The sequence below is a fragment of the Tursiops truncatus genome, chromosome X, assembly GCF_011762595.2.
Source record: "Tursiops truncatus isolate mTurTru1 chromosome X, mTurTru1.mat.Y, whole genome shotgun sequence".
Taxonomy (NCBI): Eukaryota; Metazoa; Chordata; class Mammalia; order Artiodactyla; family Delphinidae; genus Tursiops; species Tursiops truncatus.
The window spans coordinates 17,272,701-17,286,860 of record NC_047055.1 but is presented as its reverse complement, the minus strand read 5'-3'; the positions used below and the strand labels follow the sequence as shown (position 1 = coordinate 17,286,860).

The window sequence follows — 14,160 nt, the reverse complement described above, 5'->3', positions numbered from 1 at the left end:
AAATGGGGAGACTTTTGCCCACTCTGCCTTACTCCTACACACAGTGCAAGTTTACAGAGACACACCAGAGACAAGGGATGGAAAAGCTCATCAGAAACTGGAATGCACTCTCCACAAGACAAGGCTGGGACAGACTCTGGTCCAAGGTCATACAGCTGGTTCATGGCTGGCCTGGAACGAAGGCCCGGGTGTCAGAACTCCCAGGCCAAACAGACTGAGCTGCTGTTCTGCTCAGCTCAGTGGCGCATAGAACCACCAGCAGCTGGCATGGAAGCCTGCTCCACACAGGAACTCCTCGTGGCTGACCTTCGCATCTCCTCGGCCTCACGCATCACCACCAGCACAACTGCCTCTGTCTAAATTTTTAACACACACTCTCTCACTGTCACACACTTGTGCATACCTTCTCTCACACAGATTATCAGAATTCACAGAACTGGTCCTGTAAGCAGGGATTTGTCAACATCCTGGGAAATTCTGGAACCCTCCGGCTATGACTACTCTTCAGGATGAAGATTTCTGGAGGTGGGTAGGAATTAAGGAAATAAAAGAAATGCCCTTGGGATAACCATGTGTTTCTCTAGCAATTTTTTTTTTTTTTCGGTACGCGGGCCTCTCACTGCTGTGGCCTCTCCCGTTGCGGAGCACAGGCTCCGGACGTGCAGGCTCAGTGGCCATGGCTCACGGGCCCAGCCGCTCCGCGGCATGTGGGATCTTCCCGGACCGGGGCACGAACCCGTGTCCCCTGCATCGGCAGGCGGACTCTCAACCACTGCGCCACCAGGGAAGCCCCTCTCTAGCAAATTTTATTTCATTTTGGTGAATACCATAAGATCCAGTAATTCTGACTCTTTAAAAAGTGGGTTTTCTTCTGGGCTTCCCTGGTGGCGCAGTGGTTAAGAATCCGCCTGCCAATGCAGGGGACACAGGTTCGAGCCCTGGTCCGGGAAGATCCCACATGCCGCGGAGCAACTAAGCCCATGCACCACAGCTACTTAGCCTGCGCTCTAAAGCCCGCGAGCCACAACTACTGAGCCCGTGTGCCACAACTACTGAGTCCACGTGCCACAACTACTGAGCCCGTGCGCCTAGAGCCCGTGCTCCACGATGAGAAGCCACCGCAATGAGAAGCCCGTGCACTGCAACGAAGAGTAGCCCCCACTCGCCGCAACTAGAGAAAGCCCGCACACAGCAACAAAGACCCAACACAGCCAAAAATAAATAAATAAAATAAATATTTTTTTTAAAAAAGTGGTTCTTCTTTTACTAGACTAGATGGCACTGTGGTATCACCTTTTTGATGATCAAGAAAATCTTATTTCATTTCAAATAATTTTGCTTCCATTGGGGGCCGTCCAAGAGGCTGAACCCTCCCCTTGAGGGGGCCTGGTTATCTTATGGTAAATTTCTGAAGTAATCTGCCAGAAGACCAGATACACAATCAAGACCACGATAATAATGTGTGTCTACAGATCCTGTCACACCCTGACCTACATGTCCAAAAGGATTCTAAAAGGCACATGTGCCCTGAGGAATTCCAAACAGGGCCAGGGAGTCCACAGTGGCCAAGACTTCATTTTTATTCCTGTGCCACAGCCATGGCTGTGGAATTCAATTTTTGCCCTCAAGAGCTTTTTACATCGCCACCCCTCACAAAACCTACAGGCTCTATCAGCAGGAGGGATTGTTTTCAGTATTGCCAAACTGTTTAGGAACGTCTTAAACACCAGAGTCTTGTGGTGACAATGGCTTACACAATTCTCGCAACAGATGGAGGCAGCAACCTTCCTAGGGTCAAGGTTCTCTTAGGTCGGGGAAAAAAAAAAAACGGTTAGTGCTGGAAGGGAAATGAAAGTTCAACAGATTCTCCCAGAATTCCAGCATTCAAAAAGGACACTGTAAACTGAGGGAAGGGAAAGTGAGTAGGGGGTGAGGTTTCCTCTAAATCTCAATGGTGACCAGGAAGTCGGAGCGCTCCATTCGTCTGGGGCTGGACAGAAGAAACTGCCCGGCTCTTGCATTCCAAGAGGCATCAACAAAATATGGCCGTAGCCCTCACCATGAGGGGTTGGGGAGGCAGAGGAGGGAGTGGGGAGCCTGCCCAGGGAAGCAGCCTCTGTAGCAGCAGCAGCCTCCAGGACCCTTGTGGTCACCTCGCTGGGGAGACAGAGAGCATGGCCACGTCAACGAGACTCTCCTTGTCCATTCCCCGGACTGCCTGCCGCAGCCCACATCTGTTTTAGGGAGAGTCGCAGAATGGGAGCCCTGACTGCGGGCAACTGCACCCCAAAGAGTCCTTCCTACTCCTCCCCCCTTTATGGCATCCATGACCTCCAGCAACTGGGCATTGCAGCTGGCTGGAGGAAAATGCCCTAGCTTCAAAAGCAAGTGGCTTTTCATAAAACAGCTCTTTCCGATTCAGCCCCGGGTTCATAAAGTTGGCTGGCGGCGCCCTGCTCCGGGGCTCAGAGTTTGTAAATCAGGAGAGGTTTCTCAAGACTGAGCCCCACATGGGATCCGGGGCAGCGTTCCACCTGCCCTTCGACCCGCGGGGTGGCCCTCGCACTCGCAAAGCGCCGCTGATGCCCGGCGTGCAGCCAGTAGTGCGGGGCGCAAGCTGGGTACCACGAGCTCTCTCTGGGTGTCCGCAAACAGCCGCAGAGGGACATTCATTCGCCCAGGGAGAGCAGAGCCAGTGGAGAGAAAGGAGGAGGGAGGCGACAAAAGTCAGGAAAGAAGAGAAAGAACAAAAAGGGTTAAAGAAAGAACGAGAAACAAAGTGAAAGAGGAAAACGGAGGGAAAAGGAAAGAGCGAGCGGCCAGGAGTTGACCAAGATCCCAAGCACGAGAAAGCGAAAAGAGAAAAAGGCAAATAGAGGAAGCGAGGGGAAAGGCGGGGGGAGGGGAAATGCGGGAGCGGGAAAGAAGAGAGAGCGAAACGAGGCTTGGGAACCTGGGTGCGGAGAAAAGAAGCGAAAGGCTGGAGGAGCTCAGGGACGCTGCACTCAGAACATAGTTCTTTCGGGCCCTCCAGTGCGGAGTCTGCGTGCTGTACCCTGTCCCGGCGGCGGCCGGGGGGCGCTCGTCCCGGGCCTCCTGGCGGCTTCCCCAGCGCGCACTCCCAGCCGCCAAGCAGGCCAACCCGCGGGCAGAGAGAGGAGCCGTCCCAGGTCGGAACGGACGAGCTTCCTGCAGCCGCCACAGCGCCACGAGCGCGCGCGCCGGGGCGCCACCGCAGGGGCGCCGAGGTGCTCCCTGGGTCGCCGGCAGCGGCTAGCCGCGCCTCCCGGCCCTCCGTCCGCCGCGGCCCGGGTCCGCTCCCGCGCCCCAGGGCCCCGCTCCGCCGCGGGCGCGCACTCACCTGGACGGTCTCAGCCTGGCGTCGCGCTTGCTGTCCACCACGGCGGGCACGCAGCTGGTGAGCTCGGTCCAGTCGGCGTGCAGTCCGCAGCTCCAACCCGTGGAGAACCTGGAGAAGAGCCAGGTCTCCCGCTTACCCGGCCGGTGGCAAGTGCATTTCTTCTGACCCACGCGACATTCGCACGGTTGCTCCAGCTGGATGTTGCGCACCAGGTGGCGGCCGAAAGTGGTGCCTCCAGTCTTCTGGATGTGCAGGAACACGATCAGGTCATCACCCTTGATGTCGAAGTCTACCTTGCGCAGGAGGTCGCCGCGGCTGAAATTGTAACGGGGCACGAACCTCGCGGAGCTCTCATCCTCCGAGCGGTACGGGTCCGGCATCGGGGAGCTGAACGCCTGCAGGCGGAGGAGCTGGCATTCTGTGCCGGGGCACACGTATTGGAGGACGATCACGGCAAATAGGAAGAGCATCACCAAAGCCAGCAGCAGCTTGTTGGATTTCTCATCCATGTTCCCGACGCTGGGGGAAACCCAAGCTCCTTACGTCAATCCCGCAGCTCTGCCCGCGCTCGCCGTGCGCCCGTACCGCCTCCCTCCCCCTGGCGCCGCCGTAGCGCCCCTTTCCCCCTCCCCTCGGCACCGAGTACTCCACCGCGGCGGCGGCGGCGGCGGCGGCGGCGGCGCCCTTCCCCGCTTCCTTCCTTCCCGGCAGGCTCAGCGCTGTGGCTTCTGCCGCACACACCCCCCTCCCCCCGACTCCTTCCCGCTGGCCGCCTGCCCTCTCCCAGCGCCAGAGCTCTCCGGAGCCTCTTCGCGGGGTTTCGTACCCGTGGGACCCCGCCTGACCCGGTTGCCCCACTCCTCAACTCATACCACGGGTCCGAGCCCCCGCGCGTCTTGTTCCACTCTCGGTGGCTCCGTGACTCCCATCCCCATCCTGCTTCGCCCGCCGGACTCTCCCTGGCGCTTCTGCCCCCAGTCCCCTTGGCGCGCACGCCGCCGCGTCCTCGCCTAGCCCGACTCTCGGGCTCCTTCCCCGTGCGCCCCGAAGCCCTGCTCTTGCCCGCAACGGGTTGCCCACCTTGGGGGACGCCTCAAGGGAGCTCGGAGCCAGGCGTTCGGAGTTACCCTGGGGGAAGGGGGTCCGCCGGCAGCCCGACTTGCTAGCGGAGACGCTGCGCTACGGGTGCCCGCGGAAGCGCGGGGAGGGAGCCACAGCGTAGCCAAACGCGCGCCGCGCCCCTCCGGAGCCCCGGAGCCCGGCCGCCGCGGGCCAGCCGGAACTTTGCGCCTTTCTCTCCCCTCGAGGCTGCCTTCCCTTCCCGCACGGCTCCCGCGCGCCCTGGCCCGGGAGCGCGAGTCCCGCTTTCGCCTAAAACGTACCTGGCCAGGGGACCGAAAATCTTGGAGAAGATCGCGCCGAGCACGTGCTTCAGCGAGTGGCCCAGGGCGGCCAGGCCCCGGGTGAGCAGGGCCCGGCAGAGGGAGCCCAGGTCCCAGCGTCTCCTGAGGTCGTGCATCCGCCTGCGGCGGCCTCGGGCCAGCAGCGCGAAGAGAGGGGCGCGCGCGGCTCCCGCCAGAGAGGAAGAAGCCTTTAGGGGCTCGTCCAGGAGCGGCTGGGAGTTGAATCCGCGAGACACACCCCTAGGAGGGCCCGCGCGGACTGAGGCGGCGACTGATCCGGGCCGGCTTGCTGCCAATTCGGCCTCTACTCTGGAATGCCGGCGGGGACAGGTGGTGCGGGCGGGCGCTTCTCGCTCCGGTTGCAACGGCGGCCCGAGCGCCCGGGCTGCACACGCAGGCAGTGCCATTACCCCCTTGAGGCAACTCAGGGTACTAAGGATCTGGAGCGAGCTTGAATTTATGTAATAATGCCTCACGCCTAAGAGCTCAAACCACTTAACAAGCAGAGGACCTGGGTCTTCTCCTGTCTTGGAGGACGGAGGTCACTCCAGTGAGCACATCAGTACACTCTGGCCTGTAATTTCAACCTCCCCTAAAATAGCAAAGGCGCAAATTGGACCTTTTCCCTCTCCTTGCCAATTTCCATTCTCCAACGGAAGCGGGGGCATTTTCTGAAAAGGTAAGTCAGCATGAAGGAAAAGCATGACCAAAAAACGTGTCAGAATGGGAATTTGAGCTTTTTTACAGCAGGGACTGGCCTTTACTCCCCCTCCTCTTGCTCAATCCTCAGCACCAAGCCCCGTGCTTACGGGAAGCCTTCACTCATATAAGGTGTATTAAAAGGAACGTACATGACTAAATACTACATCCTAGGGGGGCCATCTAATCCAAGGTGATGTGACAAATGAGGAAACTGAGGCCCAGAGAGGGAAAGGGATGTGCCCCAGGTCACACAGCAGAGCCTCAGCGTTTGAACCCAGGAAGCCATCCATTTCCTAACAGCACCTTTTCTAATAAATAGGTGCAGACCATCCTCAAGCCAAGTGTCCAAAAGGCTCTTTTCAGATGCAGGACCAGCAATGTAAGCATTAGCAAGAAAAGTAGGAATGTCCATTTAGAACAAGGTCCCCAGGACTCGGGGACGGTTCCCATCCGATTGTTCGGGTGGAGCTTGCTGCATACCGGGAACTGGTATTTCCGTGAATGAGTGCCCACCGCTGTCTAGTCCCACCACTGCAGAAGGAGCACGGGGTGGCAGCAGTGTCTCAGAGCAGCGCCGTCTGGGAGGTGGGGGCCGGTGAGATGAGTCCCTCCAGAGACAGCCTCTCCCACGATCTCCCTCAGAACATTTGGGCCCTCACTGAACCCTGCTCCGTCCCTCTTCTATTCTCTCTGCGTAGTGAAGCAGCAAGTGCTGGTCTGGGGATCCTGAGTTTCTGTCATTTCCTTGCTGGGCAGCCCTGGGATAATGACCTGCCCCTCCTGAGCCTCAGGTTCCTCTTCCGTAAAATAGGACCAATTCCTCCTTTTTGGCCATCTGGGTCACTGTGAGGATGGCCTTTGGGCAATTCCAAATATGAGGCAGTGTTTACCTGCTGCTCTAAGCTCAGAGGTGCTGACTGAGTCACGGGCCAGTGAAGGCAGGGGCTCTTCTCAGGCGATTTCACAGCTGTGCCCCCTGCCCTTACCTCCCCCACCCCCGCCCCAGATGTCCCCAGTCCTGGCTGGACTTCCATGTGGCCCCCAACCTACCGGGGACAGTGAGAGACCCTTTGTCTGGCTACAGGCATGAGGGATTCTTGAGAAACCTGCATTTCAGGCACTTTACCTGTCCGGAGCATCCTGGGGGGAACACTCTGACTTATACCAAGGAGCCAGATGCAGCAACTTACAAGGTAGACCTCCTGGCTTCCCTGAGAGCTCCCCTGATGCCCCCAGGCTTGTAGGACATGTCTGCGAGGGCAGGTGACGGGAGCCACGAGGGTCCCTCAGGAGCTCAGCCTGCCAGCTGTCCGTACCTTCTCCCAGGCCACGCATTCAACCTCTTTGTTCTCTCCAGTATGTGGCTCTCCTCATGGTGCCATCTGAGGACCCCCCCCAACCATTACACCATCATAATGACATTCAGTGGATCCCCAGAGAAACACTTCCGGAACAGTGGGTCACACGTTCATGCCCCCAGCAACTAACTCTGGAGTTTCTACTCTGAGAGATATCGGTGGGACTGGAACATGGGGAAGTGCCTTGGGTGGGGGTGGGAGAGTGGTAACCAGTACAGGGAACAATCAGGACTTAGTCATTTGGGTCACGAAGAGGAACACATTCACATACAGTCCGACGCTCAGAGCAAAGGGCAGCAAGGTTGGTGGTTTTGCTCTGTGCAAAGAAGGAACAGGAAGGGGCTGTAAAGTCTGGTTTCTGAGATCAGATATGTCACTAACAATCTAGTGTGAATATATACACCAGCTCACTGGAGGATATTTGCATGTACAAGTCTTTCCTCCACCCTCATGCTATAAGAAAAAGAAAGAAGTGAATCTCTCATGGTGGATTTCATATATCAGGGCTCCTAAAAGTGGGAAGAAACTTTGGGGGGCAGTAGGGGAGCCCACAAGTCTCAGAGGACCCTTCCTGGGGTGAGGAGGCTCCCTGCTAAGAAGAGGGAACTCTTCCTGTGTGTGTCCCAAAGCGCCACGTTCTCCTGAGGCCAGGCCTGGACCTTGGCAGGACGTTCCGAGACCTCTTGCAGCGCTGGGCTAGGCCCACCTCCCAGGAACCGGTTCCTCTCAGGAACTGAATAACAGAGATCCTGATACTCTAGAAATCAGCCCTATTTTGGAGATTGGGGAGGGGGGCAGGAGAGGAAGCAAACTGGCTGAATTGTCAGGTCTGTGGTTTTGCATCTCCTTTCTTAGGGCAGCCTGAGTTGCTGCGTGTCTCTGTGTGTGCGTGTGTGTGTGCGTGTGTGTGTGTGTGTGTATACTTGGGATTCAGGACTTGGAAGGTGACGACTCCACAGTCTGATCAGGGCTTCTGGTTGTCTCCACAGTGTGGTGTGCTTTTCATTATTTTTCCGGAACCTTGTCCTTCCATGGTTTCCACAAAACGTTGCCGATTCTGGGAACATAAAGGTCAGGCTGGCTTGCATACTAAGCACTGCGCTCCCAAATATGCATTTGGTTTTGCTGGAGTCTGAGAGGAGAGCAGGAGATGGCTGAGAACGCGCTGGCCTGGGAGTCCAGTGACCTGGCTTCTTGTGTTGACTGCTGCGAATGAGACCCTGTATTGACCCCGAGGAAGATACTTGTTCGCTCTTGGGCTCAGCTTCCCTATTTGTAAGAAGGCAAAGTCGGTGTTGTGCCTTGAAGGGCATTTTCCTGCTCTCACATGGTAAGTCACACACTTTTCTTGTCTTTCTCAGGGCCAAAGTGCTGCCAAGCCCTCAGCGCCTTGTTGCAGGTGAGAGCATGGTCCTCCCTGCTTTCTGTGACACTCACATGGCGGGGGGGGGGGGGGGGGGGGGGGGCGCACCGGGCCATCAGCAGCTGGACTTGTTCTGAGCCTATGTGGCAGGGGTAACAGCAGGGTCCCCTGTTCAAATTGAAACAGAAACTGAAAACTCACTGTGGAAGAAAGTGCTGCCATTCTTTATACAGAGCATAAAACACTAAAAAAAAATATGCTTTCCCCTTAGCCTGAGCATTCGCCGCAATGCTGTCTTTCCAGCTGTCGCTAATTTAAAACAAAAAAACGCTCATACTCTCAATTATAGGCGATTTTTGTCACAAAGATTGAAGGCATGCAAAGTATTGAGTCACTTCGTTGCTGGTTTTATGCGTCTCTCCAAACTGAATGAGCAGCAGTGCTTCACGGAAAGCGCTGCTCTGAAATTCGAGCTTTAATATTCTAAACAGGTTGAGTGTGTTATAGACAGCACTCTCAACCACTGTCTATTTTTCCCCCACGAAGCATTGACTTTTATTTGTTTAGCTTTAAAAAAAAAAAGCCATGGGGCTGAAGGAATTAAAAGAGGAGGAGGATGCCGGGGTGAAGTGTATGCTGAATGAACGTGTGGTGCAAAGGCAAGAGAAAGAAGCACTGGACCAGGGTTCACGGTCGACTCTGAACATGCAGACCCGTGGCTGCCCTTCTCCTGATGGGAGCTGCCCACCATTTCCCTGACAGTGACACCACCACTTCTCACTGACAGCCAATGGAAGAGTCAGTTCAGGCAGGGCCTTGAAAGCCATGGTGACCCAAGGCCTGGAAACCACCATAGGCAGCAGGTCAGATTCTGCTCCTGTGACAGTCACATCACTTCTTTGGGCCTCAGTCTCCAATCTTAGAAAACAGCCTGACCAGGTACCTTCCAAAAGCTGGCTTAGGGGTATAGTAAAGAGGAAGCCAATCTGAAATGAGTTTTTTTTTAAAAAAGGAGAGCGCACAGGCTTGGAGAGCTCATCAGCCTGGGGTTTCATCAGGGTTCTCTGAGCTCCTCCCTCAGAGCCTCAGCTTTCTTATCCGTGAAAATGGGGCTATAACAAGCTCCCTGGGTTGTTGTATGAGTTAACAAAAATAATCTCTGGGGCGCACTCAGTCTAGTTCCTAGAAGGAGTAGACTTGAGGAAATGTTCCTTCTTCTTCCCTTTTGACTCTATCTTTGGTTTGAGCTCTTGGCTGCATTTCCCACAACAGTAACATACGCACATTTAATGACAGGTGGCTGGCTTTGCCCCCACCCGTCTTCTTTACCTGCTGTCTTTTCTCACCCTCCCTCCACACCTCTCCAGTGCTCTCCTGGCTGGTGTCCCCTGGAGGAGGAAAGCCTCTGATCCGTTTAATCGCGCCGAGGGGTGGGACATGTCCACATGACCCCTGGCAGGAGACATCTACAAAAGAGGGGAAAGAGGGCAGTGCTTCTACCAAATGTAAAAATCACTAACTCAAAAAGATATCTATGGAATATTACTCAGCCATAAAAAGGAATGAAACTGAGTTATTTGTAATGAGGTGGATGGACCTAGAGTCTGTCATACAGAATGAAGTAAGTCAGAAAGAGAAAGACAAATACCGTATGCTAACACATATATATGGAATCTAAAAACAATGGTTCTGAAGAAACTAGGGGCAGGACAAGAATAAAGATGGAGATGTAGAGAATGGACTTGAGGACACAGGGAGGGGAAGGGTAAGCTGGGAAGAAGTGAGAGAGTGGCATGGACATATATACACTACCAAACGTAAGGTAGATGGCTAGTGGGAAGCAGCCGCATAGCACAGGGAGATCAGCTTGGTGCTTTCTGACCGTCTGGAGGGGTGGGATAGGGAGGGTGGGAGGGAGGGAGACGCAAGAGGGAAGAGATATGGGAACATATGTATAACTGATTCACTTTGTTATAAAGCAGAAACTAACACACCATTGTAAAGCAATTATATGCCAATAAAGATGTTAAAATAAATAATAAAATTTTTTTAAAAAGAGGGCAGTGCATGACCCCAATGAATGATCCCGACCATAAGACACGATGAAAGATGCGTAACAGGCCAGTAGAGGAGATGCTTGGGGAGCTGAGGTGGAGTAGAGTCAAGGGTTACAAGAATGTGCAGAACTTACAGGGCCAGCCCCACTGTCAATTATTGACACTAATTTTCAACTCCGTTCACTTCAAAAGTTAACGGTCGATCTGGCCAGAGCAGTTTCAACTTGTTCAGCTGAGCAAACCACAGCGGTCAGACTGAAAAACACAGTCAGTTTTGTGTTCGATCTGTATGAGCCAGAGCTGGGCCGCCAACACCCGTTCACCGTGGCCGAGTAAAAAGAGCGCCAAGCCGGAGCCCAAGAAAACAATGTTAGAGTCTCAGTTCTGCCTCCAGCTCACTGTGTGACCCTGGGCTAGTCTCTTGACGTCTCTGGGATTTAGCTGCTGACCTTGGTAAACCGAGGGCCTGCATTAGATGACGCTGAAGGCCCATCCCAGCAGGCACTTGCTGTGATCTAAGCTACGCCAGCTACTAAAAGAGCTGAGGAGGGGCCCCACTTTGTGTGGGCAAAAATGCACTACCGAAGATGACCCTCCAGCTAGTGGCTGAGTCTGAAAAGCAAAAGAAGAACTTTCATAAGGAGCAAACTTTCTTAGAGCAGTGGGTAAGAAAGAAACTTGAAAATAAGCCTTCCGGGCTTCTACCGACTTGGAAGGTGAAGTCAAAACTGAAGGACTGGAGTTACCGCCTTTCTGTCTTCAGCTTCACGATGCTTCCCTTGGCCAAAAACGCACTAAATCGTCTCGGAGTTCGAAGCATTCAGCAAACAATGGCAAGGCAGAACCACCAGAAGCGGGCACCTGATTTCCATGATGAATATGGTAATGCTGTATTAGCCAGTGGAGCCACTTTCCACGTTGCTGTATGGGCGTACACAGCAACACAAATTGGAATAGAATGGAACCTGTCCCCTGTTTGCAGAGTCACCCCAAAGGAGTGGAGAGAACACTAATCATCCCAGCTGGTTTCATACTGAATTGTTTCAAAATCAACTCATAATTGATGCCAAGTAAAAAGCATTATGTACCCATTAACATATGGCGTGACTGTAGAAACAAAGTACACTTGAAAACTTAAAAAAAAGAACTGAAGGACTGGGACTTCCCTGGTGGTGCAGTGGTTAAGAATCCTCCTGCCAATGCAGGGGACACTGGTTCGAGCCCTGGTCCGGGAAGATCCCACATGCCACGGAGCAACTAAGCCCGTGCACCACAACTACTGAGCCTGCACTCCAGAGCCCGCGAGCCACAACTACTGAGCCCCCATGCTGCAACTACTGAAGCCCACGCACCTAGAGCCCGTGCTCCGCAACAAGAGAAGCCACTGCAGTGAGAAGCCCGCACACTGCAACTAGAGAAAGCTCGCGCACAGCAACAAAGCCCCAATGCAGCCAAAAATAAATAAATAAAATAAGTAAATTTATATTTTAAAAAAACTGAAGGACTGGGGAAAAGTGTTGAGAAGTGACCTCCAGCTGACACAAAAGCCCTAGGTGGTTTTAACAATGCTAATAACTAAACCAAGAATGGCCTTGCCTGGTCCACAGCGTCCCACTTGTTTGCCTACTCTGGGGTCTTTGCAAGACAGAAGCACACCCATTGCTGATCTCCTGACTGGTCTCCATGGGAGTTCCAGTTTTGAATAATAAAATACAAAAGCTGAAAATTATATCTCAGAGCAACGCAAAGGATTTGGAGGAAGCTAGCCTTGAGGCCAAAGTGGCTCCCAGGAAAAGGATTTCTTTGTCACTCAAATGGGCTTGAAGGGGAATGTTTTAGAAGAACCACCCAGGAAAAGAGAAAATTAGTTTAGAGAAATCATACATGTCACAGACTAAATGAAAATTAATTTTTAATCAGAGCGAGCCAGACTAGACTTAACTGGGCTTGAGAGCAAAACCTGGAAAAGGACTTACTTTTTTACGTACACATTTTCAAAATCCACATTTCGCCAAAAGGCCTGAGAATGCAGAAAGCTACAACATTAGAGCCGCAGGGGAAAATGAACTTGGTAAAAGACACGTTGAACGTTCATCTGCACCGAAGAAAGTTGCCTCAGTGGGTACCATCTTGTGAAAGATTTAGCTGATGCAGAAGACAATATTCAAGTCCCCAGTGAGAAGAGTTGATAGGAATGAATGAAGGGTGAGAATTGTAATGGGGGGCGGTTGAGGGGAGGGCAACATTTTGTCAAGGATGCTCCAGTGCTCTGCACCATGGTCATGTCATGGCCACGGTCATGTCTCCTGCAGGCTGACTCCAGAATGTTTAGCAAACTATGCCAGTGAGAGCTCCCGGACTCAACACCTATTATGTTTCAAGCACGTGGCTAAACACTTTACATGCTCTCCTTTAATTAACATGCTCAGCAGCTCAATGAAGTGGTTACTTCTGTTGTACTTATTTTACAGATGAGTAAACTGGGTTTTACAGAGTTACAGCTACCCAGCTAGGAAGTAGCAGAGCTGTGACTTGAACCCAAATCTGTCAAACTCCACAGTGACTCCGCTGCCCCAGTGATCCTCATCCAGCTCCAAGAGTGTGAGAGATCACGTCCCCAAATGGAATATCAAGAGACTTAGATAGGGGCTTCCCTGGTGGCGCAGTGGTTGGGAGTCCGCCTGCCGATGCGGGGGACGCGGGTTCGTGCCCCGGTCCGGGAAGATCCCACATGCCGCGGAGCGGCTGGGCCCGTGAGCCATGGCCGCTGAGCCTGCGCGTCCGGAGCCTGTGCTCCGCAACGGGAAAGGCCCGCGCACCGCAAGAAAAAAAAAAAAGAGAGAGAGAGACTTCGATAGTCCTCATCCTAGGCAGGAGAGCTGGGCGGAGAGAGATCATGGTGTGTGGGTGTGTGTGTGTGTGTGTGGGTGTGGGTGTGCGTGCGCGCACGCACACACGTTTGTCCATGCACCTGCTCTGAGAGCACTGAAGGAGATGGAGGGTAGGGGCTCAGAGTCTGAATTTTAGTAAAGAGGGAAGCAGAGATGGAGACACTGCGAACTGGGTAACTCAACGTGCCCACAACCTTGGGACGTCACCCACATTATCTGATAGTGTTATTTTTTGGAAGTGTCATAAGCAACTCTGTCCACTCCACTATGCAATAACCTTCTGGAAGGCTGGGACCTTAGCTTCATTTTTAAAACTTCTCCATAGCTCCCAATAGCAATAATATTTGGTCTAAGGCTTCTCAGTTGACCAAATACTTTCACAGACACTGACTGGACCTTCATAACAACTCAGCGAGGCAGCCGTCGTTGTTCTCACTTTATCTGTGTGGAAAATGGTGTGCCTTAGGGCCGAAGGAACTTGGTCAAGGGCACACAGCTGGTACGGAGTTGCCACTGCTGAGCACCCCCTTGATCCACCCAAGCACACAGGCCAACATGAGGTAATGCCCAGGCACCTCACAAAGGATCTAGCTCAGAGTAGGTGCTCAAGAGATGTTAGTTTTCCCCTTACTTGACAATATATGGTTTTAAAATGTTTTCTTTGCACTAACTATATCCTACTGGGTACCCCAGTATCTTCAACAGAGACTGGTCCACGTTCTCAGAGAGCTTACCACTGATGTAAGAAAATACAGCCAACGTGTGTGAACCTGAGGATAGTGAGCCGCTGACTAATCTGTGACACAGGCTCTAATGCAGTGAAAGCTCTGAGGACGCTCCACAGTGGGCTGGAACGGTCAGAGGTTTCCTAGAAAACATCAGGCGGAAAGGCCTGGAAAAGCCGGTCAATCCACTCTCCCCTCCTTTTTGTCTGCATCCCAGAAAGAGGAACTTTTGCTGATAGAAACTGTTTTGATCGCCTTTCCTTGTGCCCAGTGACCCAGTCCCTTCCTTGTCAACGAGGT

General features: G+C 53.3%; 1 protein-coding gene and 1 pseudogene across 1 annotated transcript in view; one reads left to right on the top strand and one right to left on the bottom strand.

Annotated features, from left to right (window-relative positions):
- The window catches only part of HS6ST2 (heparan sulfate 6-O-sulfotransferase 2), a 291,134-nt gene extending 285,963 nt beyond the window's left edge, over window positions 1-5,171 (bottom strand). The window contains exons 1-2 of the mRNA XM_033849762.2: window positions 4,744-5,171; window positions 3,362-3,880 (exon numbers count right to left, since the gene is read on the bottom strand). Coding sequence (XP_033705653.1) covers window positions 3,362-3,880; window positions 4,744-5,171 — 947 coding nt within the window. The remainder of the gene's footprint in view (window positions 1-3,361; window positions 3,881-4,743) is intronic.
- Window positions 5,172-11,001: 5,830 nt separating this feature from the next.
- LOC101333410 (cytochrome c oxidase subunit 7B, mitochondrial pseudogene) lies at window positions 11,002-11,314 on the top strand (annotated as a pseudogene).
- The last annotated feature ends 2,846 nt before the right edge of the window (window positions 11,315-14,160 follow it).